Genomic DNA, 26,322 nt, shown 5'->3' with positions numbered 1-26,322 from the left:
CCATGTCCTTAGTCTGCTTGCCTTCAGCAAACTGTTTGCAGGCTTTCTTGTGCATCATCTTTAAAAGAGGCTTCCTTTTGGGATGACAGCCATGCAGACCAATTTGATTCAGTGTGCGACCTATGGTCTGAGCACTGACAGGCTGACGCTCCACCCCTTCAATGCTGGCACTCTTACGTCTATTTCCCAAAGACAACCTCTGGATATGATGCTGAGCACGTGCACTCAACTTCTTTGGTTGACCATGGTGAGGCCTGTTCTGAGTGGAACCTGTCCTGTTAAACAGCTGTATGGTCTTGGCCACCATGTTTCAGCTCACTTTCAGGGTCTTGCCAATCTTCTTATAGCCTAGGAAATCTTTATGCAGTGCAACATTTCTTTTTTTAAGATCCTCAGAGAGTTCTTTGCCATGAGGTGCCATGTTGAACTTCCAGTGACCAGTATGAGAGAGTGAGAGCGATAACACCAAATTTAACACACCTGCTCCCCATTCACACCTGAAACCCTGTAACACTAACGAGTCTCATGACACCGGGGAGGGGAAAAGTCCAATTGGGCCCAATTTGGACATTTTCACTTAGGAGTGTACTCACTTTTTTTGCCATTGGTTTAGACATTAATGGCTGTGTATTGAGTTATTTTAAGGGGACAGAAAGAAAATTTACACTGTTATACAAGTTGTACAATCACTACTCTACATTGTAGTAGTGTCATTTCTTCAGTGTTGTCACACGAAAAGACATAATAAAAAAAATTAGAAAAACGTGAGATACTGAGATACTTTTGTGAGATACTGTGTATGTATATATATATATATATATATATATATATATATATATATATATATAGTATATGCACTATATTACAAAAAGAATTGGGACACCCGCCTTTACACGCCTGGCTTGCCGTCCGCTCTTATTTATCCCAAAGGTGTTCTATCGGGTTGAGGTCAGAACTCTGACCTCAACCCGATAGAACAGGCCAGTCACGTTCTTCTTCCTCCACCCCAGACTCGCTCATCCATGTCTTTATGGACAGTCATGTTGGAACAGGAAGGGGCCATCCCCAAACTGTTCCCACAAGTTTGGGAGCATGAAATTGTCCAAAATGTCTTGGTATGCTGACGCCTTAAGAGTTACCTTTACTGAAACTAAGGGGCCAAGCCCAACCCCTGAAAAACAACCCCACACCATAATCCCGCTCCACCAAATGATTTGCACCAGTGCACAAAGGAAGGTCCATAAAGACATGGATGAGCGGGTTTGGGGTGGAGGAACTTGGCCTGCGCAGATGCCAGCAATGGCATTGGACTGAGTAAAAGTGAAGGGCTTCTCTGGAGGATAGAGAGGATAGTAGAGCTTAGTCGAGGTAAATTTGATGGGCGGTGTAACTCTATGACATGTTGATGTGTGATCTGCAAAGCTACTTTTTAACACAGTCCATCTGTGACACATTCCTTATCTATTTTCAATTGTCTCCTTCTGCGTAACTCCAAGTAGTGCTTTGTCAGCATCAAAATACTGAAGTCAATAAGTCCTGGACATAATTCTGACAGTAGAAATGGGAGGATATGTACAGAATACCATTATTGCACATTGTCTACAAACCACCTAAATAAATGCAATTTTCACCTTCATAATGATGGTATTATATGAATTACAAACTGGTACTTTTGCATATTTCAGAAGAAAATATAATTAAAGTTCATTTTTTACTTCCCTATCTAGATTACAGAATGAACAATATTCAGCTTCCACCTTCTTCCAAAAAATATAATACATTGTCATTCTCTCGTTCTTTCCATAACTTGTCTCATTTGCCACCCTCCTATGAGTCTGCTATTAAATCAGACATCAGCAGATATTCATCACTAAAAAGACTGGGTAAGTTATGTAGAAGCTATACTGTATGTTTGATTTTTAGCTTTGTTTGTCTAAGGCCCCTTTCACACTTGTACATCCTGAAAGTCGTGTGACTTTGACACGATTTTGACACAACTTGAAGCAATGCCTGTGTAACCTTGAGGTCTAGGGACCTCAGGGACCTCAAGTCGCATCAAAGTCAGACCAAAGTAATGCAGGGACTACTTTGAAGTCGCACAGATATGAACGGTACTTGAAAAACATGTAATATGACTTGTAATGCAATTTTGCAGTCCCAAGTCGCATGACAGGTCGCACAAATGTGAAAGGGGCCTAAGTTGATAATTCCAGTCACAGCTGCAAATTGTACAATTGGGTGTTGTATATCATTCCTTTCATTGTTCCTGACGTTTCCATTTCTAGAAAAGGGAACAGCCATGGTACATTGTTCCTTACCTTAATAATATAAAATAAGAGTAATATCCACGCTTGGTAAAAACAGCAAAACAAGCAGCTAAGCACTATAACCCAGATATCAGGCACAAAAAAAGAATATATAATAAAAAGTGCAGCTCTAGAAAATATCAAATGCAAATATGCAAACTAGAAAAGGTACAGATGTGCACATGTGAACCATAGTTAATATACAATATTCATGTGAATATAATATAATGCAAAAAAAAACAAAAAATGGCTAAATTGCAAACAAGAATAAAGTGCAGATTAAACACTTATGCAGAAAGTTCATTGTTGATAAAAGTTCATAAGATGAGATCCTCATGAAGCATGGATCCAATAGGTGAAATCGCGTGAAGTGTAAAATATACACTTGACCACGTGAAACCCGTCACCACAGAGAGACAAGAGGCTTACCAGAGAGCCAGCGACCACCCTTATTCAGGGGGGTCATAAGGCGCTTGTTGGATCTGAGATCCTGTGAAACGATGACCCGATGTCCTGGTGCGTCCCTCTGCAATCTGGGAGCTTATAGAGGGACAACACAATGTCCTGGTTCGTCCCTCTCCGGAATCCTCACAGGTACCAAGCAGTGTTCAGATCCAATACAAATGAAACCAAGGCCCAATTGCAAAAAATGCAAACATGCAAAAAAAAGGAAAAACTCCAATAGTGCAATAATGCCTTGTGAGGTTACTTTAATAAAGAGAAATGCAATTCTGCATGTAAAACGAAGAGACCCACGTACGAGTCAGGCAATAAAGATAGTAAAATGGAATTCCAAACAGAAGTAAAATCACTGCAGATCGCAGAGGGACGCACCAGGACATTGGGTTCTCCCTCTATAAGGTCCCAGATTGCAGAGGGACGCACCAGGACATTGGGTTCTCCCTCTATAAGGCCCAGATTGCAGAGGGACGCACCAGGACATTGGGTTCTCCCTCTATAAGGCCCAGATTGCAGAGGGACTCACCAGGACATCGGGTCATCGTTTCACAGGATCTCAGATCCAACAAGTGCCTTATGACCCCCCTGAATAAGGGTGGTCGCTGGATCTCTGGTAAGCCTCTTGTCTCTCTGTTGTGACGGGTTTCACGTGGTCAAGTTTATATTTTACACTTCACATGATTTCACCTATTGGATCCATGCTTCATGAGGATCTTCAAGTGTTTAATTTGCACTTTATTCTTGCTTGCAATTTAGCCATTTTTTGTTGTTTTGCATTATATTATATTCACATGAATATTGTATATTAACTACAGTTCACATGTGCACATCTGCACCTTTTCTAGTTTGTATATTAGCATTTGATATTTTCTAGTGCTGCACTTTTTATTATATATACTTACCTTAATAATACCTGAGAAAAAAACAGCCACTAGTACATTGTTTCTTGTTGCTACATTTACACCGGCAGTTTAGGCCGGTGCTTGTTGTAGCAGCAGAAATCACTATAATGATAGGTCGCCGGCGACCGCAGCTATTTGCGGCTCTCTACACAGCCAGCGATTACCTGCGGTGATTGCTGCTGGAATCGCTTTGTGTGCATCCAGCAGGGATCACCGTAGGTAATTGCTGGCTTTGTGGACAGTAGCAAATAGCTGCAGCCACCGGGGCGTTCTGTAATTATAGTGAATGGGACTGCTGACCGATCTCCGATTCCTGATGCTTCAATCCTCACTGGTCTAAATTGCCAATGTGAATGAAGTCTTACCTTAATAAAACCCGAAAAAGAAGCAGCCACTAGAACATTGTTTTTATCTTAACAATACAGGAAAAAGAAACAGCCACGGGTAAATTGTTCCTTACCTTAGCAATTCCTTACAAAAAAGGAAGGGCCACTGGTACATTGTTCCTTACCTTAGCAATTCCTAAGAAAGGAAGAGTCTCTGGTACATTGTTCCTTACCTCAGCTATTCCTAAGAAAGGAAGGGCCACTGGTACATTGTTCCTTGCCTCAGCTATTTCTGGGAAAGCAAGAGCCACCGGTACATTGTTCCTTACCTTAGCTATTCCTAAGAAAGGAAGGGCCACTGGTACATTGTTCCTTACCTTAGCAATTCCTAAGAAAGGAAGAGTCTCTGGTACATTGTTCCTTACCTCAGCTATTCCTAAGAAAGGAAGGGCCACTGGTACATTGTTCCTTGCCTCAGCTATTTCTGGGAAAGCAAGAGCCACCGGTACATTGTTCCTTACCTTAGCAATTCCTAAGAAAGGAAGAGCCCTGGTACATTGTTCCTTACCTTGGTTATTTCTAGGAAAGGAAGAGCCCTGGTACATTGTTCCTTACCTTGGTTATTTCTAGGAAAGGAAGAGCCACTGGTACATTGTTCCTTACCTTAGCAATTCCTAAAAAAAAAGGAAGGACCACTGGTACATTGTCTCTTACCTCAGCTATTTTTGGGAAAGGAAGAGCCACTGGTACATTGTTCCTTACCTTAGCAATTCCTAATAAAGGAAGAGTCTCTGGTACATTGTTCCTTACCTCAGCTATTCCTAAGAAAGGAAGGGCCACTGGTATTGTTCCTTGCCTCAGCTATTTCTGGGAAAGCAAGAGCCACCGGTACATTGTTCCTTACCTTAGCAACTCCTAAAAAAAAAAAAAAAAAAGGAAGAGCTACTGGTACATTGTTCCTTATTGTAGCAATTCCTAAAAAAAAAAAGGAAGGGCCAGTGGTACATTGTTCCTTACCTTAGCCGTTCCTAAGAAAGAAAAAGCCACTGGTACATTGTTCCTTACCTTAGCAATTCCCAAGAAAGGAAGAGCCACTGGTACATTGTTTCATACCTCAGTTATTTCTAGGAAAGAAAGAGCCACTGGTACATTGTTCCTTAAATTAGCAATTCCTAAGAAAGGAAGAGCCACTGGTACATTGTTCCTTACCTTAGCAATTCCTAAGAAAGGAAGAGCGAGCCACTGGTACATTGTTCCTTACCTCAGTTATTTCTAGGAAAGAAAGAGCCACTGGTACATTGTCCCTTACCTCAGCTATTTCTGGGAAAGGAAGAGCCACTGGTACATTGTTCCTTACCTTAGCAATTCCTAATAAGGGAAGAGTCACTGATACATTGTTCCTTACCTCAGCTATTCCTAAGAAAGGAAGGGCCACTGGTACATTGTTCCTTGCCTCAGCTATTTCTGGGAAAGCAAGAGCCACCAGTACATTGTTCCTTACCTTAGCAATTCCTAAAAAAAAAGGAAGAGCCCTGGTACATTGTTCCTTACTTTAGCAATTCCTAAAAAAAGGAAGGGCCACTGGTACATTGTTCCTTACCTTAGCAATTCCCAAGAAAGGAAGAGCCAATGGTACATTGTTCCTTACCTCAGTTATTTCTAGGAAAGAAAGAGCCACTGGTACATTGTTCCTTACCCTAGCAATTCCTAAGAAAGGAAGAGCCACTGGTACATTGTTGCTTAGTTTAGCAATTCCTAAGAAAAAAACGGATCCGCCCCGTGTGAAAGGGGCCTTAATCAGTTCTAGCAGCTTAGAACCACCTGCTGGTTGTTTATATTAGAAGGCTGTAATTTCTTTAGTGTGTATATTCAGGGTACATGTTCACTTTAAGGCTGGGTTCACCTTGATGCAAATTGGATGCAGGATTCCCCGCATCAAATTCGTATGACAGAAGACTGTGACTGGCTCTCAATGGAGCCGGTTTACACAGCTCCGGGGCGGCCGCAGACCACACCAGAAAAGGGTCCTGTGCGTCTTTGGCTCAGTTTCAGATCTAAATTCAGGCAAAAATTCGGACCTGATTTGCTCCTGAAACAGAGAACAGGGATGCACTGGACCCCCTGCTGTGCCCCCTAACCCAGCCTTAAGCTCTGACAGAGGTAATTGTAGGCTTGAATCCCCCCGCTGAGCCATCATATTCTCCTGGCAGATAGGCAGGGGAAGCCGTTCCCGCCGGGAGAATACAGTGATTATTGCTAGCAGCTATAACATCTGCTAGCAATAATCGCATGTAAAATCCGATAGGTGGGTTGTACCGAAGTTGATCAATTGATCAGCTTGAGTACATTTAGCCTGCCCATACATGGTTTGGATCTCGGCCAGTTCCTGCTGAACCGGCCAAGATTCTACCCATCTATGGCCAGCTTAAGCTATAGTTGATAGTTATCTTTGTGTTGTTTGCTAAATAAGCTGATGCAAAGCCTAGTGCACACGGGCTTAATGTCGGACGACATCAGCCGGCTTCGAAGGGTCATGACCGAAGAAAGTCTGTGAACTAGTGCAATTGGCTGAGAGCGCCTGAGTGTTCTGGCGGGGGGGGGGGGGCAATCCCCCTGTCAGATCACAATAGCACAGCAGGGGAGATCACTGTACTAACATCAGATTGTTAATACAGTGGCTCTGACCTGAGCTGTCAGTTTTTTTTTCATTCAACCCGCTGGGTTAAATGAAAGAAAACTAGGAGTGTGTACAAAGGCTTTAGAGTACTTTCCCATTGCTGTTCTGTCAATTTCATTATATTTCTGGTCCCTGCATTCTGCTCTGTGTTGTTTCAAATCAGGCAGTAATCTCCATATGGTGAGGCATGCACCTTTTACAGCAGCTTCAATTAAAATAATTTCTTGCCGTTCTCCTTTATTATACAAAATCTGACCCAACACCATTTTCAACACCAAGTAAATTATTCCTTGAAGTGAGAAAAAAATTTGCTCTATCCAGGTCAACTAAAACACTGCAAGAAATTCAGAAAACGGAGAACATCTTATCTGCTTAAGCTTATTTTTTTTCCAGTTTTCATATAGCACAGCACCAATATATTAATCAACACTTTTCAGAGTACATAGATCTAATTCCCATCAATCCCTGCCTCAGAAAAGGAGAAAGCCTATAGACCTACAGGGGGTTGATGCAGTAATGTGAGCACCATTATTAAAGGGCTTAATTTTATCTTTGTAGCCTATGCTGGAAACAAAACAAAACTTATGATTTTATTCTGTTTATCTTTTTTCTATGGTTTTAGCTCATTCATCATGAAATGTTGGCTTTGTGACGTTCTCCATTTTGTGGAAACAGGGTCTTCAAAGTGAATACTCCAGTAGTTCTGTGTTGTTTGTCCACAGTCTTTAAAGGAGAAGTACAGTCAAAGATTATTTAGCTGTACTTCTCCTGTGGATCACAGGAGTGCAGTTCTCTCTGCACTCCTGTGACCCTGTGAAGCCCGCTGTCGGCTGATGTCACAGAGCCAGTCCAGGCTGGGGCAAGATCACAACAATAAAGTCGGGATCCATCCAAATCACTGGACTGGCACCTGGCTCAGCCACTCAGCGAGCTGCCGAGGGCCTGAGCCAGCCGCTCTTGCTCTCACCACAGCCCGGTGATTGTGGGGGGTGGGGGTGACAGAGTAGAGAGCCAATGACTAATTGTCACCAGCCATCTGCTCACAGAGCTCTAAGAACCAGGCGATCAGCGGTGCTTGATCGCTCAGTTTTCAGTCTTGCAGCACAACCTAGGTAAGTATGATTTTGAAAAAAAAACAAAAAACAAACTTCTCTTTTAAATAAATACTGTGAATAATAATTAGATCTCAATTAGCGCAGCCTAATTACATCCTATAAACTATATTAAATCACTCGAAAATACAATGTTCAATAAGTAAAAGCAAACAGGGTCACTTATCCAGTGCTCAAGCTAAGAAGTAAATCAAACTAAGCAGCTGCTATAATCAAATATAACATTAAGGAGAAAGCAAAAAAGTTCCAAAGAGATAGGTTCTTTCCAGCTTAAGCAGCGCTAAAAAAAAAACAAAAAAATGAACACATAAATAAGATTTAAAAAAATAAATAAATAAATAATTGCATATGAGCAACCAGCACTCTAAAAATATAAAAATTGTGACAGTCCAGGTGTTGAGTAATTTCTCATGAGACAGTTCATATAATTGCAGAAATGTTCCACCGTCACCACACCTTGTGATTCCACTCCCTATAGGAATTGCACTCACCTGACTCCTAATTATCAATCGCCTTAGTGAATCAATCTAGCTTTATCTCAGCAACGAAAGGACATCAGCGTGCGATTTCAGTAACTATCAAATCAACAGAGATATGGCGTCCTGATCCTGAACATTCCAGACTGAACACACCCGCAATCCTCTTATTCCACTCAAGCATACAGAAGGAAAAGGAATCCTCATAGTGTGAAACTGCAAACTTTTATTGTCCCAAAAACACCCGACCCTTAAGCTACTGCACTTACACAAAGATATATTTAAAACAGCATTCAGGTATAATATACACTGCTGGTGAAAGCAGTTCCGATAATCTCACCACCTCAGAAAGAAACAGATCGTTTGTGGTGGTTCCCGGGAGAGCCTCGGAACAAATCCCCTGTGCAGCAAGCCTTGTGGTCTAACCTAAAATACGTCTAGGAGAACCACCACAAACGATCTGTTTCTTTCTGAGGTGGTGAGATTATCGGAACTGCTTTCACCTGCAGTCTATATTATACCTGAATGCTGTTTTAAATATATCTTTCTGTAAGTGCAATAGCTTAAGGGTCGGGTGTTTTTGGGACAATAAAAGTTTGCAGTTGCACACTATGAGGATTCCTTTTCCTTCTATATGCTTGAGTGGAATAAGAGGATTGCGGGTGTGTTCAGTCTGGAATGTTCAGGATCAGGACGCCATATCTCTGTCGATCTGACCATTACTGAAATCGCACGTTGATATCCGGTGAGTGCAATTCCTTAAGGGAGTGGAATCACAAGGTATGGTGACGGTGAAACATTTCTGCAATGATATGAACTGTCTCATGAGAAATTACTCAACACCTGGGCTGTCACAATTTTTATATTTTTAGAGTGCTGGTTGCTCATATGCATTTTTTTCTTTAACTTTATTTATGTGTTTTTTGTTTTGTTTTTTAGCGCTGCTTAACCTGGAAAGAACCTATTTCTTTGGAACTTTTTTGCTTTCTCCTTAAAGAAAATACAATGTGTTGTTGACTAACACTTTAAAGTGATTCCACCACACCTTCTTCCACACAAATTATTATACAAAAATAAGTATAAATAAAATGAAAAGTCGCGCTAAGCAATGAGATTTGCAAAAATTAAGACGAAACAAATATTGCATTAATAACAAAACAATAATTACTGATGCATTTTGATATCTACAAATTACAATAGGTGTATCTGATAACCCATAACGTGATTATATACCAAGTGTGAAAGTGAATATTTTGAAATGATACAAAATCAATCCATAAAAGAACAGTCTGTATAAGTGAACGTCACATATTCCAATAGATTCCAATGGAGGGTGAATCCACAGTGATAGGTGGTGAAAGTTCACACCGAAGTGGCTAGTGAAATGTGAAAGTCTCCTCCACCATTGAAAAAATACTGCCGCTTACCAGAACGTGTTGGTTCCTTATTACAGGGGACCACACAAAACGAATGGCTGCAACCCCAGCCCGGGATCCCTCTGGCAAGCCCTGGTCTCCAAAGTGTCAGCAAAGGTGGTCAGCAGACAGGATCGGCAGGAACCAGTATTATGCCTCTAGTCTGATTGAATCGACTCATCGCTGTCTGTACATTGTGCTTGAAAACAGGCTCATTAGTCCGACCTCTTTGTGTCCCCTCCTCCCAGTAATCAGATTCCACTTTCTTCATCCACTCAGTCTTGGGAAGATACTGACGGGTGTCACTGTTATAATTTGTTATCTCCCGATCATCAACATATCCAACTGAAGAGTACACAGGGAGTCCGGATCCCGGAGAGGAGACTGCAGTTCTATAATACCGCAGAGTGTGACTGTCTTTTGCTCTCCTAGACAGAAGTTGTCTGATGTTCCCAGACCAAGAGCAGACAACTTCTGTCTAGGAGAGCAAAAGACAGTCACACTCTTCGGTATTATAGAACTGCAGTCTCCTCTCCGGGATCCGGACTCCCTGTGTACTATTCAGTTGGATATGTTGATGATCGGGAGATAACAAATTATAACAGTGACACCCGTCAGTATCTTCCCAAGACTGAGTGGATGAAGAAAGTGGAATCTGATTACTGGGAGGAGGGGACACAAAGAGGTCGGACTAATGAGCCTGTTTTCAAGCACAATGTACAGACAGCGATGAGTCGATTCAATCAGACTAGAGGCATAATACTGGTTCCTGCCGATCCTGTCTGCTGACCACCTTTGCTGACACTTTGGAGACCAGGGCTTGCCAGAGGGATCCCGGGCTGGGGATGTAGCCATTCGTTTTGTGTGGTCCCTTTTAATAAGGGACCAACACGTTCTGGTAAGCGGCAGTATTTTTTCAATGGTGGAGGAGACTTTCACATTTCACTAGCCACTTCGGTGTGAACTTTCACCACTCATCACTATGGATTCACCCTCCATTGGAATCTATTGGAATATGTGACATTCACTTATACAGACTGTTCTTTTATGGATTGATTTTGTATCATTTCAAAATATTCACTTTCATACTTGGTATATAATCACGTTATGGGTTATCAGATACACCTATTGTAATTTGTAGATATCAATATGTATCAGTAATTATTGTTTTGTTATTCACGCAACGTTTGTTTGGTCCTAATTTTTGCAAATCTCATTGCTTAGCGCGACTTTTCATTTTATTTATACATAGGTTTGGTGTAGTATAACACCTTTAGTCGCAGCTTTTTTATGTTTTTTACTTATAGTGCAGTATTTCTTATATATATATACAAAAATAAGTGTAGCGCAACACTCCTATGTGGTATACTGTCAATGTGTGCATTAAACAAAATGTACATATACAGTGGGAGCGGAAAGTAGTCAGACCCCCTTAAATTTTTAACTTTTTGTTATATTGCAACCGTTTGCTAAAATCATTTAAGTTCATTTTTTTCCTCATTAATGTACACACAACACCCCATATTGACAGAAAAACACAGAATTGTTCACATTTTTGCAGATTTATTTAAAAAGAAAAACTGAAATATCACATGGTCCTAAGTATTCAGACCCTTTGCTGTGACACTCATATATTTAACTCAGGTGCTGTCCATTTCTTCTGATCATCCTTGAGATGGTTCTACACCTTCATTTGAGTCCAGATGTGTTTAATTATACTGATTGGACTTGATTAGGTAAGCCGCACACCTGTCTATATAAGACCTTACAGCTCACTGTATATGTCAGAGCAAATGAGAATCATGAGGTCAAAGGAACTGCCTGAAGAGCCCAGAGACAGAATTGTAGCAAGGCACAGATCTGGCCAAGGTTACAAAAAAATTCTGCTGCACTTAAGGTTGCTAAGAGCACAGTGGCCTCCATAATCCTTAAATGGAAGATGTTTGGGACGACCAGAACCCTTCATAGAGCTGGCCGTCTGGCCAAACTAAGCTATCGGGGGAGAAGAGCCTTGGTGAGAGAGGTAAAGAAGAACCCAAAGATCACTGTGGCTGAGCTCCGGAGATGCAGTCGGGATATGGGAGAAAGTTGTAGAAACCATCATTTCAGCCTTCCACCAGTCGGGGGGCTTTATGGCAGAGTGGCCCGACGGAAGCCTCTCCTCAGTGCAAGACACATGAAAGCCCGCATGGAGTTTGCTAATAAACACCTGAAGGACTCCAAGATGGTGAGAAATAAGATTCTCTGGTCTGAGGAGACCAAGATAGAACTTTTTGGCCTTAATTCTAAGCGGTATGTGTGGAGAAAACCAGGCACTGCTCATCACCTGTCCAATATAGTCCCAACAGTTAAGCATGGTGGTGGCAGCATCATGCTGTGGGGGTATTTTTCAGCTGCAGGGACAGGACGACTGGTTGCAATCGAGGGAAAGATGAATGTGGCCAAGTACAGGGATATCCTGGATGAAAACCTTCTCCAGAGTGCTCAGAACCTCAGACTGAGCCGAAGGTTTACCTTCCAACAAGACAATGACCCTAAGCACACAGCTAAAATAACGAAGGAGTGGCTTCACAACAACTCCGTGACTGTTCTTGAATGGCCCAGCCAGATCCCTGACTTAAACCCAATTGAGCATCTCTGGAGAAACCTAAAAATGGCTGTCCACCAACGTTTACCATCCAACCTGACAGAACTGGAGAGGATCTACAAGGAGGAATGTCAGAGGATTCCCAAATCCAGGTGTGAAAAACTTGTTGCATCTTTCCCAAAAAGACTCATGGCTGTATTAGATCTAAAGGGTGCTTCTACTAAATACTGAGCAAAGGGTCTGAATACTTAGGACCATGTGATATTTCAGTTTTTCTTTTTTAATAAATCTGCAAAAATGTCAACAATTCTGTGTTTTTCTGTCAATATGGGGTGCTGTGTGTACATTAATGAGGAAAAACAATTAACTTAAATGATTTTAGCAAATGGCTGCAATATAACAAATAGTGAAAAATGTAAGGGGGTCTGAATACTTTCCATCCCCACTGTGTATATGTATATATATATATATATATATATATATATATATATATATATATATATATATATATATATATATATATGTACACATTGACAGTATACCACATAGGAGTGTTGCGCTACACTTATTTTGTTTTTGTATAATCAAATATTGTAGATAGTTAATAATAGGGGCATCAAATGTCTATGACATAATTTTATGTTTATGTGTTTCTTATTGTTTCATTAAGCTGAGAAGGACATGGATGAGTTTTATCTAAAGAGAAAACACCTAGAAGAATTAACACGTGGTACCCTTCCACTTCATGTCATGAAGATGAACTATGACCGTGATGGCTACCTGGAAAAATCTCAAACACCAAGACGAGTCATGTCCCAGGAGCACATCCTCTCGGACAATCACTACCCAGTTCACTATGATTACACTATACCCAGAGACCGACTCATTTCTCAAGAACGTCTTCTTTCTCGTGAGGTCTTGCACTCACAGGAGCATCTGCTGTCTCCTGAAAGGATACATCATCGTGGGCCACCGCCATTCCAGGAAATGCGTCTTGGACATCAGAAGGCCCTGTCTCACACCAATGTCTGTGCTAGCACTCCTATGCTAGACCGCCACCACATGATCAAAATGAATTCCCACCCTACATCTTCTAATTCCCCCAAGACCACGTGGGATATGGCCAACCACACAGCCAATCGACGGCAAGCTTTTGCTGCTAAGCGCCAGAATACCATTGAGCAACTTCAATTTATTCCTGGCCATCTTCCGAGCCAGCACCTGCGTACTGGGAGTAAGAATGAAGTCACTGTTTAAGCTGCATATTTTTACTGTTTATTTTTTTCCTTAATCAGAAAAAAGAGGCAGTTGGTTTTCATTCTGTGGCTTCCTTACTATGTTTGCATTGCTAGTTTGAACTTATCAGCTCATACAGAAGTAAAACCAAGAAAAGATCACTCCAGATCTCTGGAGTAATGAAAAGGGAGTATTTCTACATGTTTTTTTTTCACCTTAGTTTTACTGTTTTAATGTATGCAGCTGCCTCCACTGCCAAGTTGATGAAACAGTCAATGGCACCAAATGATGTCAAAGATGATGGCATTCACAAACAAGCAGAAAGCTGTGACTCTGGCACCAGCCTGCTCTCTGATGGATGAAGATCATACAGCACCTTACGTGGCTGGCAAGTAGAGATTGGTTAGCCCAAGGTGAAACGGTGTGTTTTCAAAATGGAAAAAGAGATTTGACTTCCGGTTGTGTTTTTTCCAGTAAAGAATACATCCCAGAGAACAACTAGCAATCAGAATTCAATCAGGGTAAGGTCAATATATGATGCCAACTGATTAAAAAAAAAAGAAGTTGCACACATTTTTTTTTTTTTACAAGGATAATTATGTATAGGATGAAAACAGTGATGTCACTGCAAGGACTAGACTTTAAAGTCTCGATTTTCCCAAACATATAACTTCACCCCTTTTACTAGGAAGGGAACTTGGTCAAGTGCAATCCAATCTAGTAGCCAATACAGGTGGTTCAGTACAGCACAAACTATGCCAGGTATTCACAACAATATTAATGTAATTAGGTTTCTTTGCAATCTAAGTGGCTACAATTAGCTGCATTCGAGTTTTCTTGCTTTTTTCATGAATACAAATAAGGACTTATCTAGAAAGGAATAGTTTGATCGTCTTGAACAGTTTTATCCTCTAACGTTTGCAGTGCTTACTGTCTGGATCATCGTCTCCAATTCAAAAACCAATTTTTGCATCAAAAGAAAGCCATCTGGTTCCTAACGTTACGCTATCAATGCGTCATATGATTTGGTTGTATTATTTAAAAAGAAAGGATCGTGCCATAAAGAAATCTTTATTTTATTATTATTATATTTTTTAACTCAATGACATCACAGTATTTGAGACTACTATTTGGACTTTTATCTTCATACCATCACCGATGGTACAATGGCCTGTATTTTACCCCCCCCCCCTTTTCCCTTTCCTACTCTATACACTTCCATGGAGAGCTCTCAAACAGGAATGGCCTTAACTGTTTCAATAATATCTCCCCTCAGGCAGTCTTTTTTTTTGGTTAAGATCTATTAAGATAAGATTTTTTTTTTCTGCCAGACACAAACTTACTGATCTGCCATCTTTTCTCTCTGCCACATTACAAACTAAATGTCAATAAGCTAGAATATCTAATTTCTTAAAAACATTATTAACACGTTTGTGTGATTAGTCGGTTTAATTAATTGTACTAAAAATGTTGCTTTCTTGACATTTGATTGACTGTCCATCCTGTATTCAGAAGTCATGTTATGCTGCTAAGGTTACATTGCTAAGATACTGAATTCACCTACAATAATTAAAAAAATACCCTACTGTTATCTAATGGTGGATTTGCAGAGAAGTAAAGACTGATTCACAACCAGTGGAGGGAAGATTCCAATGTGTAGCATGAATATATGAACAAATATGTGCATTATTCTTTAAACCTTCCATCAAGCTTATTGACCTCTACTGCTCTAGATGTAATGCAAATCTTTTCCAGGATTATGACATGAATATACAACAGGCTGAAGATCTTTTTTCAACACTGTGGCATAGTCATTTGCACTATTCAGTGCTTTTAGGTAATGTGATTTAATTGTAGCTAGTTTTTTTTATTTATTTATACATATGAGAGATGCTTGAACTGAGGATCTGTGAATGCCTCCTTGTACACATCAAATCAAAAGTGCTGTCTTTCACCTATGTCAAACTCAAATAACATTACTGATATTGAAGTGTTAGTCTTTACAACAATCCTCTAGAATAGCTTCAGTTAGAAAAATAAAGCCCCCTTTCAAGTAATTAGAATCGCCCTAGATAGCATTTTCTTCTGCCAGTCCTTGTCTCCATGAAAAATATCTGCTTCAATCCTACGAACATTGGACCCAATAGTTCTGTGCGAAATACTATATGGTATCAAATATACTGTATAAGCAAAGGGGGACATTTATCAATTCTATCACATTGCTAATCAGGAGCAGTGTAGATAGCTTACGAGACCAGATTTGCTACAACAGTTCAGCTACATTTATATAACAGAATAAAACCTTCCCCTGACCACTTCCTAATTGTGCATTCGAAGTGAGGCCCGGGTTCACATGTCTCCAGCTGCGGTTTCCAGCATGAGGTCCAGTGTGTCCCTGTTCACCGGTTCAGGAACCGGACCCAAAGACGCACAGAACCCTTCTGCAATCCAGACCGCAGCTGCCCCGGACCTGTGTAAACTGCTTCTATTGAGAGCTGGTCACACTCGCCTGTCATGTGAATTGGATGCGGCAAGTCTGAATCCAATTCGCATTTATGTGAATGCAGCCTGAAAATCTGTCTCATCTTCAGGGTAAAATCTGTGGCAGACCTTACAAATCTGTCTCAATTTGGTGACAAGAATTTTAAGCTTAGGGGTCGCAAATACACAGGAAAACCATCGCGTTGACCTTGCTAAAAGAGAGGCAGCCTGATTTGAGTCTAGTTGCATTGCTAATTTGCTTGATGTCCCCCAATGTGTTTTGCCATGAAGCATCATAAGGCAAATTGTATGAAGTCTCTTAGCATTTATTTGACACAGTACAGTTCTATTAACCACAGTTACCTTGGATATGATTTTATGACAGTTGGTGGCTTTGGTTAACCTCACACCCCAATTTACATTGGCCAACAATTAAACTCAGCACAGTCGCACATTGTTCTGTATGCAGCTACTTTATGGGTTAAAATCTCTTTCTGAACCTGCAGGCATTACACTCTATGGCAGTGATGGCGAACCTTGGCACCCCCATATGCTTTGGAACTACATTTCCCATGATGCTCATGCACTCTGCAGTGTAGTTAGGCATCATGGGAAATGTAGTTCCAAAACATCTGGGGTGCCAAGGTTCGCCATCACTGCTCTATAGACTCTCAACTACATCTCTTGAAAATGTTTGACTTGAACTTTAACGTTACTTAAGCAACCCCCACCACTGAGAGGGCATGAATGTATATAGGAGACACTGCTGACAGAATTTTTTGCCAGTCATATCTGCTTGCTTTTCTCTTTCTTTTCAATACCCACTACTGATACTTCCATGGCCATTTCCATGATATGTATGTAGTTGATGAAGCCTATTTATAAAGAACTGTGTACAATGTAAATGAACCTAACTTTTCAAACTATTTATAAAAAGATGAAGCTATCTGATTTTGCAGCATTCAGTGCTTTTTATTCCCATAACATTTTCACTGTGAAATCAGTTCTCAAATGCAATGTGTCCTGTTTATAGGTAGGTTAGAAGAACATTTCACTTTTTTCTACCAGGTGTATTGTTTCCAGCAACCTGGGCCTAGCATAATCAATGGATGTGTACTAAGGCCAATACTGGCTGGCTACTCACTCTTGTAATTTAGCAGAAGCAGTGCCATGTATTTATTTTTATTTATACGTAACTGTTACAAATAATAAGAATGCCATGCCTGATCATCCCCCAAAGGACATCAGCCCAGGACATCAGTCATCCATACAATTTCAAAAAGGCTGGCTGGCCTGTGGCCCCCTCTATACTAATAGTAGATCTTAAAGTCTGCCAGAATTCTGTAGAATTGGAATTCCATCACTGATACCTGTAGGCTCACGATTTCTATCCCCCTACACTAACGATCCTATGCTAGGATCAACTGTTTAACACACACTATTTAGGGCTCGTTTACCATTGCAGATGGGGTGGTAAAATAGGCATCCAGAAGGGATTATACACATGCTGCGGCCGCAATGCTTTTCCTCATGGTGCAGCAAAAATGATATCTCCTATCACATTTGGCAGGCAGTACCACCGGCAAACACATCCGATTCAAGTTAATGGGGCCACACCACAACTGCAAGACAAAAGCTAGGCTTGTGGTTATGGCACATTATTCTCATTGAAAAACCCTGTTTAGCTGGCAAAGATTAAATTGGCATTTAGAAGGTGGCAATATTGCCTCCTGAATGGTTATCAGCCAAACCTGTACGGCTCGCTTTTCATAGAGTAACACAAGTGAAAACTAAGCCTTACTTGTTTTCCTTCTTCTAACCTGGCTTCGAACTTAGGATAATGTGTAAATAACCTAATATAAGATAGTTATATGTACTAATAATGGCAAATGGAGAAAAAGGCTAATAGAGAAAAAATATCTCCTCCCCCCAGCCACCTATAGGCACAAGCCCACTATGCCTAATGCAAATCCCTCCCAAAATAAAAAAAAAACAAGAACCCTTTTCAAAGCACCGATACCTGATGCCCTGGCCCCCTCTGATGGCTCAGTTTGAAGTGTGGTGAGTAATATGTATGATAATTCCCCGTAAATTGCTGCGCTCTGCCTTGTGCATTATTATAGCAACCATTTTGAACCACGCACCAGTTAACCACAGCAGATAAATAGTTAATAAACAAAAATATTTTAACGCACTATAACTAAAGTATACTACCCTTGTACCCATTCTCCAATTTAATATAGATGCATCTACGTCTTCCAGGCCTGCATTCTAAAGTGTCCTGCTCCAAAACATATTTCCATTGAGAATTGTTGCTGGAACTGAAAGATAGCTACATCAAAGTTCCCATGATTTGATTGGCTAATAGGTTCATATATTCAAAAAAGTATTGTGAATATTATGGAGCCACAATAGAATGAATAGGATTCTTAGAGCAAGCCCCTTAAAGCAACTAGCCAAAGTTAAAGTGAAAATTGTCTATTATTCATTTATAGGACACTGTGTACTAGCTGGCCCTCTTGCTAAAAAGATACTGGCCCATAGGTTTTGTGTGCTCTGCTGGAATTCTTTTTAACAAAGTTACCACCTCTCAGGGAATAGGCATATGGTGCCACATCCCAAATATTCTAGAAACACCATTTGAAGGATCACCTTCCCACATACGGGGACTTTTGAGATGCCATACTCAAATAGACAACTGAAGTAGATAAAACAATATATTTATTCAATTTTGTTAAAATAAATGTCTGACCTTAGTCACCATGTAAAATTTGCAGAATATGGTTCTACACCAAACATTACAAAATATATACACCAAATATTAAAATGAATATAGATGTGGGAATAAAAATATATCCCGCTGGTAATAGCCGCAGATGCGTTTTACAGTCCTCAGCTGCTTCATCAAGGGTGTCGTGGGAATATGTTAAAAGTTGGAAGAAGATTTTGACAGTACACACATAGTCATAAAATGGACCTTATCATTTACAACACTGTAAAATTGATGCTATGAAAAGCTCACCACAACATCTAACGTAGCTATAATAACCACTAGCCACTGATAAAGTATCACACAAGGGATCCTAATACCAATCCCCCAACGGATCAAAGGGAAAGGTAAGTTAGACACTGAACCACACAGAAGGGAGGCAGGGGCCACAGCCAGCTACCCAAGCACCACTACAGAAAATGAGAAAAAGCAGCATTAGATATACTGCTCCCATCATTGAGGTTACTACACAACCAATATAGTATTCATAAAAGGAATAGGGGTAGTAGATGTCTTAAAGCAGCCCCCTCTCTCCAAAGGATAGTTAATCAAGGTTTTTGTTTTTTTGCATTTTAGGAAAAAATGTGATACAAAATATAAAGATGAATAAGAAGTACCACCTTTGTAACTGTTCCAAGAGCACTGTCAATAACAACTGACCTAGCATATATCTATTAGCGGATTATACTAGTGAAAATCTTCATTCACACTGACTTCATATCAGGTTTTTTGGATCAGCTTAGATTGCTCTTTATAAACAGGTAGAAAATTTTGATTTCAATAAGCGGTTTATTATCCACAGCATTTAGTGTTGTGCAAAACTGGGATACATGCTTGCGTTCTTAAAACCATAATCATTTGGAAAAGTAGTGGCAAATCAATGTTTTTTCCTGATCATAAAATTGTTTCATAGAATTACTATGTCAATTATATTACACCCTAAGCTACAGTTCTGTGTAGCAGTTAAGATTGACTATCAGCTGTCTCCTAGGTCTTTTTTCCCAAAATTGAAATGGCTTTGCACTGCGCTGTTTATTGCTGAACAAAACTGGAAGAAAAATTGAGTCGTTTAACAAATGTCAAAATACTTTCTTAGGGCTTTATAAATTAAAATTAATAATCCAACAATCCAACTGTTGAAGGCCTAAATCTGTCTGGTTAATATATTTAGCTACATGTTGTTGCTCTTTGCCAAGTTTTTAAATTTTACACATAGTGGGTGGAACTTAACATTACCTGTATTTTTAGAAGCGTTCTCAAATTGGAAATCATTAAAACAGCATTTCTCCTTTTTATACTTTATGAACTCCACCATTATCAAGTACCCTGGGGTGTGAGTCACTCAATTTCAAGTTTTATGTAAATAATAAGCAAGCCGCCATCCTTTCTTCCATTACCACAGTAGGGAGCAATAACTTGTGTATATACGGAACTTGGAACTTATTTACCTATCAGTTCAGTTATCCTCAAAGCTTGTTCCCACATTATATACTGCTGGCAAAGGCTAGAAACGGTAAGGAACACTGTAGTTTTGAAGCATACATCTCTATATGTCCAGCCACCCTTTTTTACCTGCTAATTAGAAAAAAGAATGTTAATCAGAAATTGTTTGCCATATGCCACTCATCCTACCAAAGAGAAGATAGTGCTTCACCAATCCGGGAGCCAAGATTTCTAAAAATTGCATGCACTGACTATCATATAGACCATTGTGGCCAGTCCGTCTCCTTGCAGGCTTCTAGAGATTTGGGCTGGCTATTATACTTTATATATACATATATATTGTACATTCCCATCAGTCCCAGCCTTCAATGAGCTTACAATCTATAGTCCCTAACTCACATTCATACACACACTAGGGCCAGTTTAGGCAGGAGCCAATTAACCTACCAGCATGTCTTTTGAGTGTGGGAGGAAACAGGAGTACCCGGAGGAAACCCATGCAGGCACAGGGGGAACATAGTTGCTGGATGTTCAGTACTGCAGGAACAAGGATGGTAATATTATATATTCATGGGAAGATAAGTAGTGTACATCAAATTATTTATAATTCAAACCAGAGCAAAGGGGATATAAAGAACTGTATAGCTCAAAACTACAGCTATCATCTACTATGATCACATTACTATAAAGTATAATTGGATTATATTTTCTGAATAATGTTCTATTTAAGAATGTGAAAACAAACCACACATTTCAAATATAAGGATATCGAGGCGTTTGGTCTAGTTACATTTTTGGTGGTGAGGTGCTGAACAGATTTTTTTTTTCCTTCTTTCATCAAGCTCTCCTCCCAGGTTTTACAACAGAGGTCTGTGTTGGTGTGTTGGTTGGGTTTTGCACTAAACATGTAATGTCCTGATCAGTACAAAAAACAATTAAAGTGACATTAAAGGCTCTTTTAAAAATCAAAAATAAATAACAAACATGTCATACTTACCTGCTCTGTGCAGTAGTTTTGCACAGGGCCGCCAAGATCCTCCTCTTTTTGGGTTCCCCACTGTGCTCCTGGCTCCTCCTCTTCAGCCAGTGCCCCCAATAGCAAGCCACTTGCTCTGGGGGGCACTCTGAGTGCTCCCTGCTGAGCCACGCTCTATGTGTCCATAAGATACATAGAGCTGTGGCTTGGCCCCGCTCTCTCCTCATTGGCTCACTGGCCGCGATTGACAGTAGCAGGAGCCAATGAGGAATAAGAGACCTGGGAGAAGCTCAGCTCTCGTGCACATTGCTGGATTGAGAGGAAGCTCATGTGAGTATTAGGGGGGCTGGGGGGCCACTGCACACAGAAGGTTTTTTATCTTCATGCATTCTATGAAAAAACGTTGAACCTTTAAAACCAAGTAAGATCCAGTAAGGCAAAGCTTCTCATGTCCTATCCTTTAGGGATGCATACAAGCAAGGATTTTAGATGCAGTTTACTTAGAAGCCAACCCCTTTTTATTCTTTCATTACTGTTTGTTTGAGAAATCCAAAAAACTATGGGAGTCAAAGACTTGGAAGAACAAATATATGGCACTACAATAAAAACTCCCCAACTCTGCCTTATTTGTGGTCCAGTGTTTGGAATCCCTATTACGGTAGGACTGTCCAAATGCTGTCCACATGCAGGAAGGGATATTTAGAGAAGACAGACTTTTGTTCAGATTTTTTGTTCATTTACTAAAGCCGCGTACACACGAGCGGAATGTCCAACAGAAAAAGTCCGATGGAAGCTTTTCATCTTCTATTCCGATCGTATGTACCTCATCTGACTTTTTTTTTGAAAATTCTGACGGACCTAGAAATAGAACATGTTCTAAATATTTCCGACAGAACCAATTCCTATTGGGAAAACCGCTCGTCTGTATGCTGTTCCGAAGGACCAAAAACGACGCATGCTCTGAAGCAAGTACGAGACGGAAGCTATTGGCTATTGAACTTCCTTTTTCTAGTCCCGTCGTACGTGCTGTATGTCACCGCATTCTGGACGGAAGGACTTTGGTCAGACTTTGGTTTGACCGCGTGTAGGCGGTCAAACCGACGGCAAAACCGGTCGTTTGTACGCGGCATAAGGGTTACAGTAGCAACAACTTTTTTTTTCTTGTGCCTAGTGCTTAGAGGTTTTTGATATGGCATTTAGCCTATTTTAAAATTTTGTATATCTGCCTGCTAAGTGTGGATCAGTGACCTGCGTGGATGAATAGTTGTTCATTTGAACTGCCGCTTACAAAACCTACTTATGTGACCTGCTGCTCTAAATGCCGGATCACATGACCTGCTTCTCACAATAAAAGATCACATGACCTCCTGCTGCTCACAATAATGGATCACATGACCTGCTGCTCACAATACCGGATCACATGTTGTGCTACTCATAGTACCTGATCATGTGACCTGCTGCTCACAAGAAAAATGCGAGTAGTAGAAATCCTCTGCTAATACTAACTTTCTCACATCTCCCATTCACTTGCTCTTGCATTTGCTGCACATAACAGTGTCCTACTTACCAGCATAAAAAAAGATTTATACCTACTCTTCTACTTGTGGGTACTAACTGATGGAAGTCTGGAGCACAGACGGAAGTCCTGTATTTCTGTATTTTTAAAGGCATGTCACTACACAAACATCAAAGTGCCAAATGTAGTAATAACAAACACGTCTCTTCTGTCCAAACAAAATCATTTCTCAAATTTTCCTAATATATATATATATATATATATATATATATATATATATATATACACACACACACACTTTTTTTTTACAATGTTCCTATCTGTAACTGTGAGGAATGTATTCAACTGGCAGACTATGGGTTTTTACAACAAAATGTGGAATATCAAGCTAACAACACATTTGGTTGGTCCCTGCTTTGCTTGTACCAGATGTTATTCTAGATGCACTGTACATTGGTAGTAATCAACTGCTTTAAGATTGACTTTTAAAAGCCATTTTCTTAGTTAAATGATACTTGGTACAACTTTAAAATTTTGTAGAATACTTGTTTCAGCCAGGGGCTTGTTCACACCAGTAGCATTGGGCTGCATTAAGTAGAGTTACCTAACCCAGTCCTAAAGGAAGAACAAGGCCATTTGCCCTACGTCCTATGGTTCCATATCACACCAACAATTGGTGCCAAAAAATAGGACATGTTGCAAACTTGCACAGCTCGTTCCAAAGCACGGTAACGCATCAAAACCCTCTGAAGTGAATAGTAATATAAAAAAAGTAAAAAAAAAAAAAAAAAAAAGAGAAAACGAGTTAAAAAAAATCACCACAATATGTTCAAATTGCATATCAGCACAATCTGAAAACACATACTAGTGTTCTAGTGCATGCACTATGGCTTGAATAAGCCCTAATATAATAACCACATTTGAGGCTTGAGATCAGTCATTCATTGTCCTCAGTTTTGTGAGGCATCAGACATTAGAAAACGATTGGTAAAGGGGCTCTTAGATTGTCATTTGAGCGCTTATGCTGTTAGACTTCCCATAGAGAACTTGATAAAGGCAGGTCATGTTTCTGGTGCCTTATATTTCTCATGGGTGGATCTTGATTCTACACCACTTGTATGAGTCACACAAGGATGGAAAGATAGCTCTCAGACCATTGTTCTCTGGGAGATGACCAGTCTTGGAGGTCCTAAATGAAGTGCATGAAAATCTCATCCGGAAAGAGTCCTTTCTGGTTGAGGCAGGGGTCAATACTAACTGAAAGTTTGACCAGAAATTAACTCACTTCAAATTATACATTCTTAATTTTAGGTTCATCCAAATGCACAGTGCCAATGGGTATTGACCTCTGCATCAACCAGAAAGAACTACTTTAGGAAAAACAAAGCAGAGAAGAAGGCGCTTCTAAGTGCAGTAATAAAACACTTTAATGACAAGGAAGGGTTAAAAACACTTACAAGACAGAAGTTAAAAACAGGCATATCAATGGATCCATAACGTCCAGCGGGATGCCTCCTGGGAATAAGGACAACTGCAGGTGGAAGTTTCTGCCGACCAGCGGTGGTAAACACTGTCTCTCTGATCCAAGATGGAGGGCCTATGCTGTTAGGACCAGCATGGAATCCAGGCAACCCGGAGGTGACGTCAGAGTGGGCGGTACATGTTTCGGAGCATGCCCAGTTGCTCCTTCTTCAAGGGTTTGGCAACTGTCTATACTCCCAGAAGACATCCCACTGGACATTATGGATCCATTGATATGCCTGTTTTTCACTTCCATCTTGTAAGTGTTTTTAACCCTTTCTTGCCATTAAAATGTTTTATTACTGCACTTAGAAGCACCTTCTTCTCTGCTTTGTTTTTCCTATAGAGTGTGCTTCCCTCTTGTGAAGTGCTGCTGTGGTGCATTAATCACATCTCAAGAGCCAGTCATGTTCTGTTTGCTAAAGTCTTCTTGTTATCCAGAGTGCCCTATTCTTCACACTCCTTGCCAAGTGAAGAAGTACTCAGTGTGCAAAAAGTGGCCATGTGTATAAAAATATAACAAGTATACCTATCATACAAAAAGGAAAAATCAACGATTACAGCCTAAGTAAAAGTTCTAAAAGCATGAGACATATATTTTGAAAGATCTGTCAAATATAAAACTATTCCTCCGATTATCAGTGTATGAGATGCTAAAGCAAATACTATTACTTTAGGCAGCAGCTTGTAACCATTCACAAGAGGTCAAGACACCATGCTACTTGCTGGTACATCTCAGCCCAAACCAGATTCGTATAAGTATTCTCTGTGACAGTAGATATGTTTTCATTCAAATATTTGCTTTCCTGTATGATGAGGATTATATATATCAATATATTTTAAATCTAGAAGGAACTATAAAAATGTAACACGAACAGTGTAAATAGGACTACTTATATGATATGTCTCTTCAGACATAATCAGATGTTCACGTGGAAAGGTGATATCCCTGTTTAAAATGTTAAACTGAATTCTGTGGTAGGTGCTATTTTTTCTTCTCTCATATAACAGTAAATAGAGGGTCAGGTAAAACAAGAAGGAAAGAGTAAAGCATGCTAATCTTTCACGCTACGTGGCAACATATCTCTTCCAAACTTAGACTAGAGCATGGGGTTCTGGTAATATATATAACACGTCCCCTTTTTTTTTTCTCTAAAGAAAATCAAACGTAGTAAGGATGTGTTCTTTGAAATGCGTAATGAAAACAAGTCTTGTAAGAAATAGCATATATATTTTTCAAATGTTATTTGTCCCCACTCTTTCCTCTGTTCTCTGGGATTCATTTGAAATCTAGTATTGCATTGTCATTCAGATATGATGATGCTCTTGGGGCCATTATATCAGAAAAATTGTAGTTTTCTCCACGGACTTTTGTAAATAACAGAGAGCCAAGGACTCTGTTGTTTCAATCTTTGAAATGGGGATTATTTTGTGTTTCTTGACAGACAGATAATTACCAAGTATTAAATGACATTTAGGTTGGAAATTTCCATTACATGTTGCCTGTGATGTGCAGTTCCTCTGTTGTAAACTTCACAGGATAGTGAGAGGAGATCCAAACATTCAACAACGTTCTAAAGAGTAAAGTCACTTAATGTGGTGTATAACTCATACACTTATACCTTAACTACACAATATTATATAAAAGACATGGTTGCAATGTTTGATACATTATTTGGAACCTCTCACTCTCACCCTTTGACCAAGTTTGCAGGTGTCTCCAAATTTGCAGGTGTCTCTGTCCCTTTTTTTCTGAAAATACAGCAATTTGTTCCAAAATTCTAGATACCAGTACACCATATTTCCATCACAGAAGTGTTGGAGGAAAGACAGGCTTCTAAAAGGGTTTTAGGAGGAAATACCTTACACATTTTAGTAAGCCACTTCTTTTTTAATAGGCCTCGCTGAGTTTTATTTTGTTTTTTCACTATATCATGCTGAAGAGGGAATCTGGTTAAACACAGACTGAAAATCAAAGGGGTTGATTTACTAAATGCAAATAGACTGTGGACTTTGCAAGTGCGGTTGCTCCAAATCTTAATAAATGAGGTAAAGCTTCACTTTGCAAAGAATACCCAATCATGTGCAAAGAAAATTTTAAAAAAAGACAGCATTTTTG

At 40.0% G+C, this 26,322-nt stretch overlaps 1 protein-coding gene across 1 annotated transcript in view; it reads left to right on the top strand.

Moving 5' to 3' along the window:
* The window catches only part of SHISA7 (shisa family member 7), a 270,504-nt gene extending 246,024 nt beyond the window's left edge, over positions 1-24,480 (top strand). Inside the window, exons 5-6 of the mRNA XM_073602641.1 lie at positions 1,728-1,883; positions 12,931-24,480. Coding sequence (XP_073458742.1) covers positions 1,728-1,883; positions 12,931-13,517 — 743 coding nt within the window. The 3' untranslated portion in view covers positions 13,518-24,480. The remainder of the gene's footprint in view (positions 1-1,727; positions 1,884-12,930) is intronic.
* Positions 24,481-26,322: the final 1,842 nt, after the last annotated feature.

The sequence above is a fragment of the Aquarana catesbeiana genome, linkage group LG10 (assembly GCF_042186555.1).
Source record: "Aquarana catesbeiana isolate 2022-GZ linkage group LG10, ASM4218655v1, whole genome shotgun sequence".
Classification (NCBI taxonomy): Eukaryota; Metazoa; Chordata; class Amphibia; order Anura; family Ranidae; genus Aquarana; species Aquarana catesbeiana.
The sequence above is the reverse complement of the archived record's forward strand: the minus strand, read 5'-3'. Positions and strand labels throughout refer to the sequence as shown.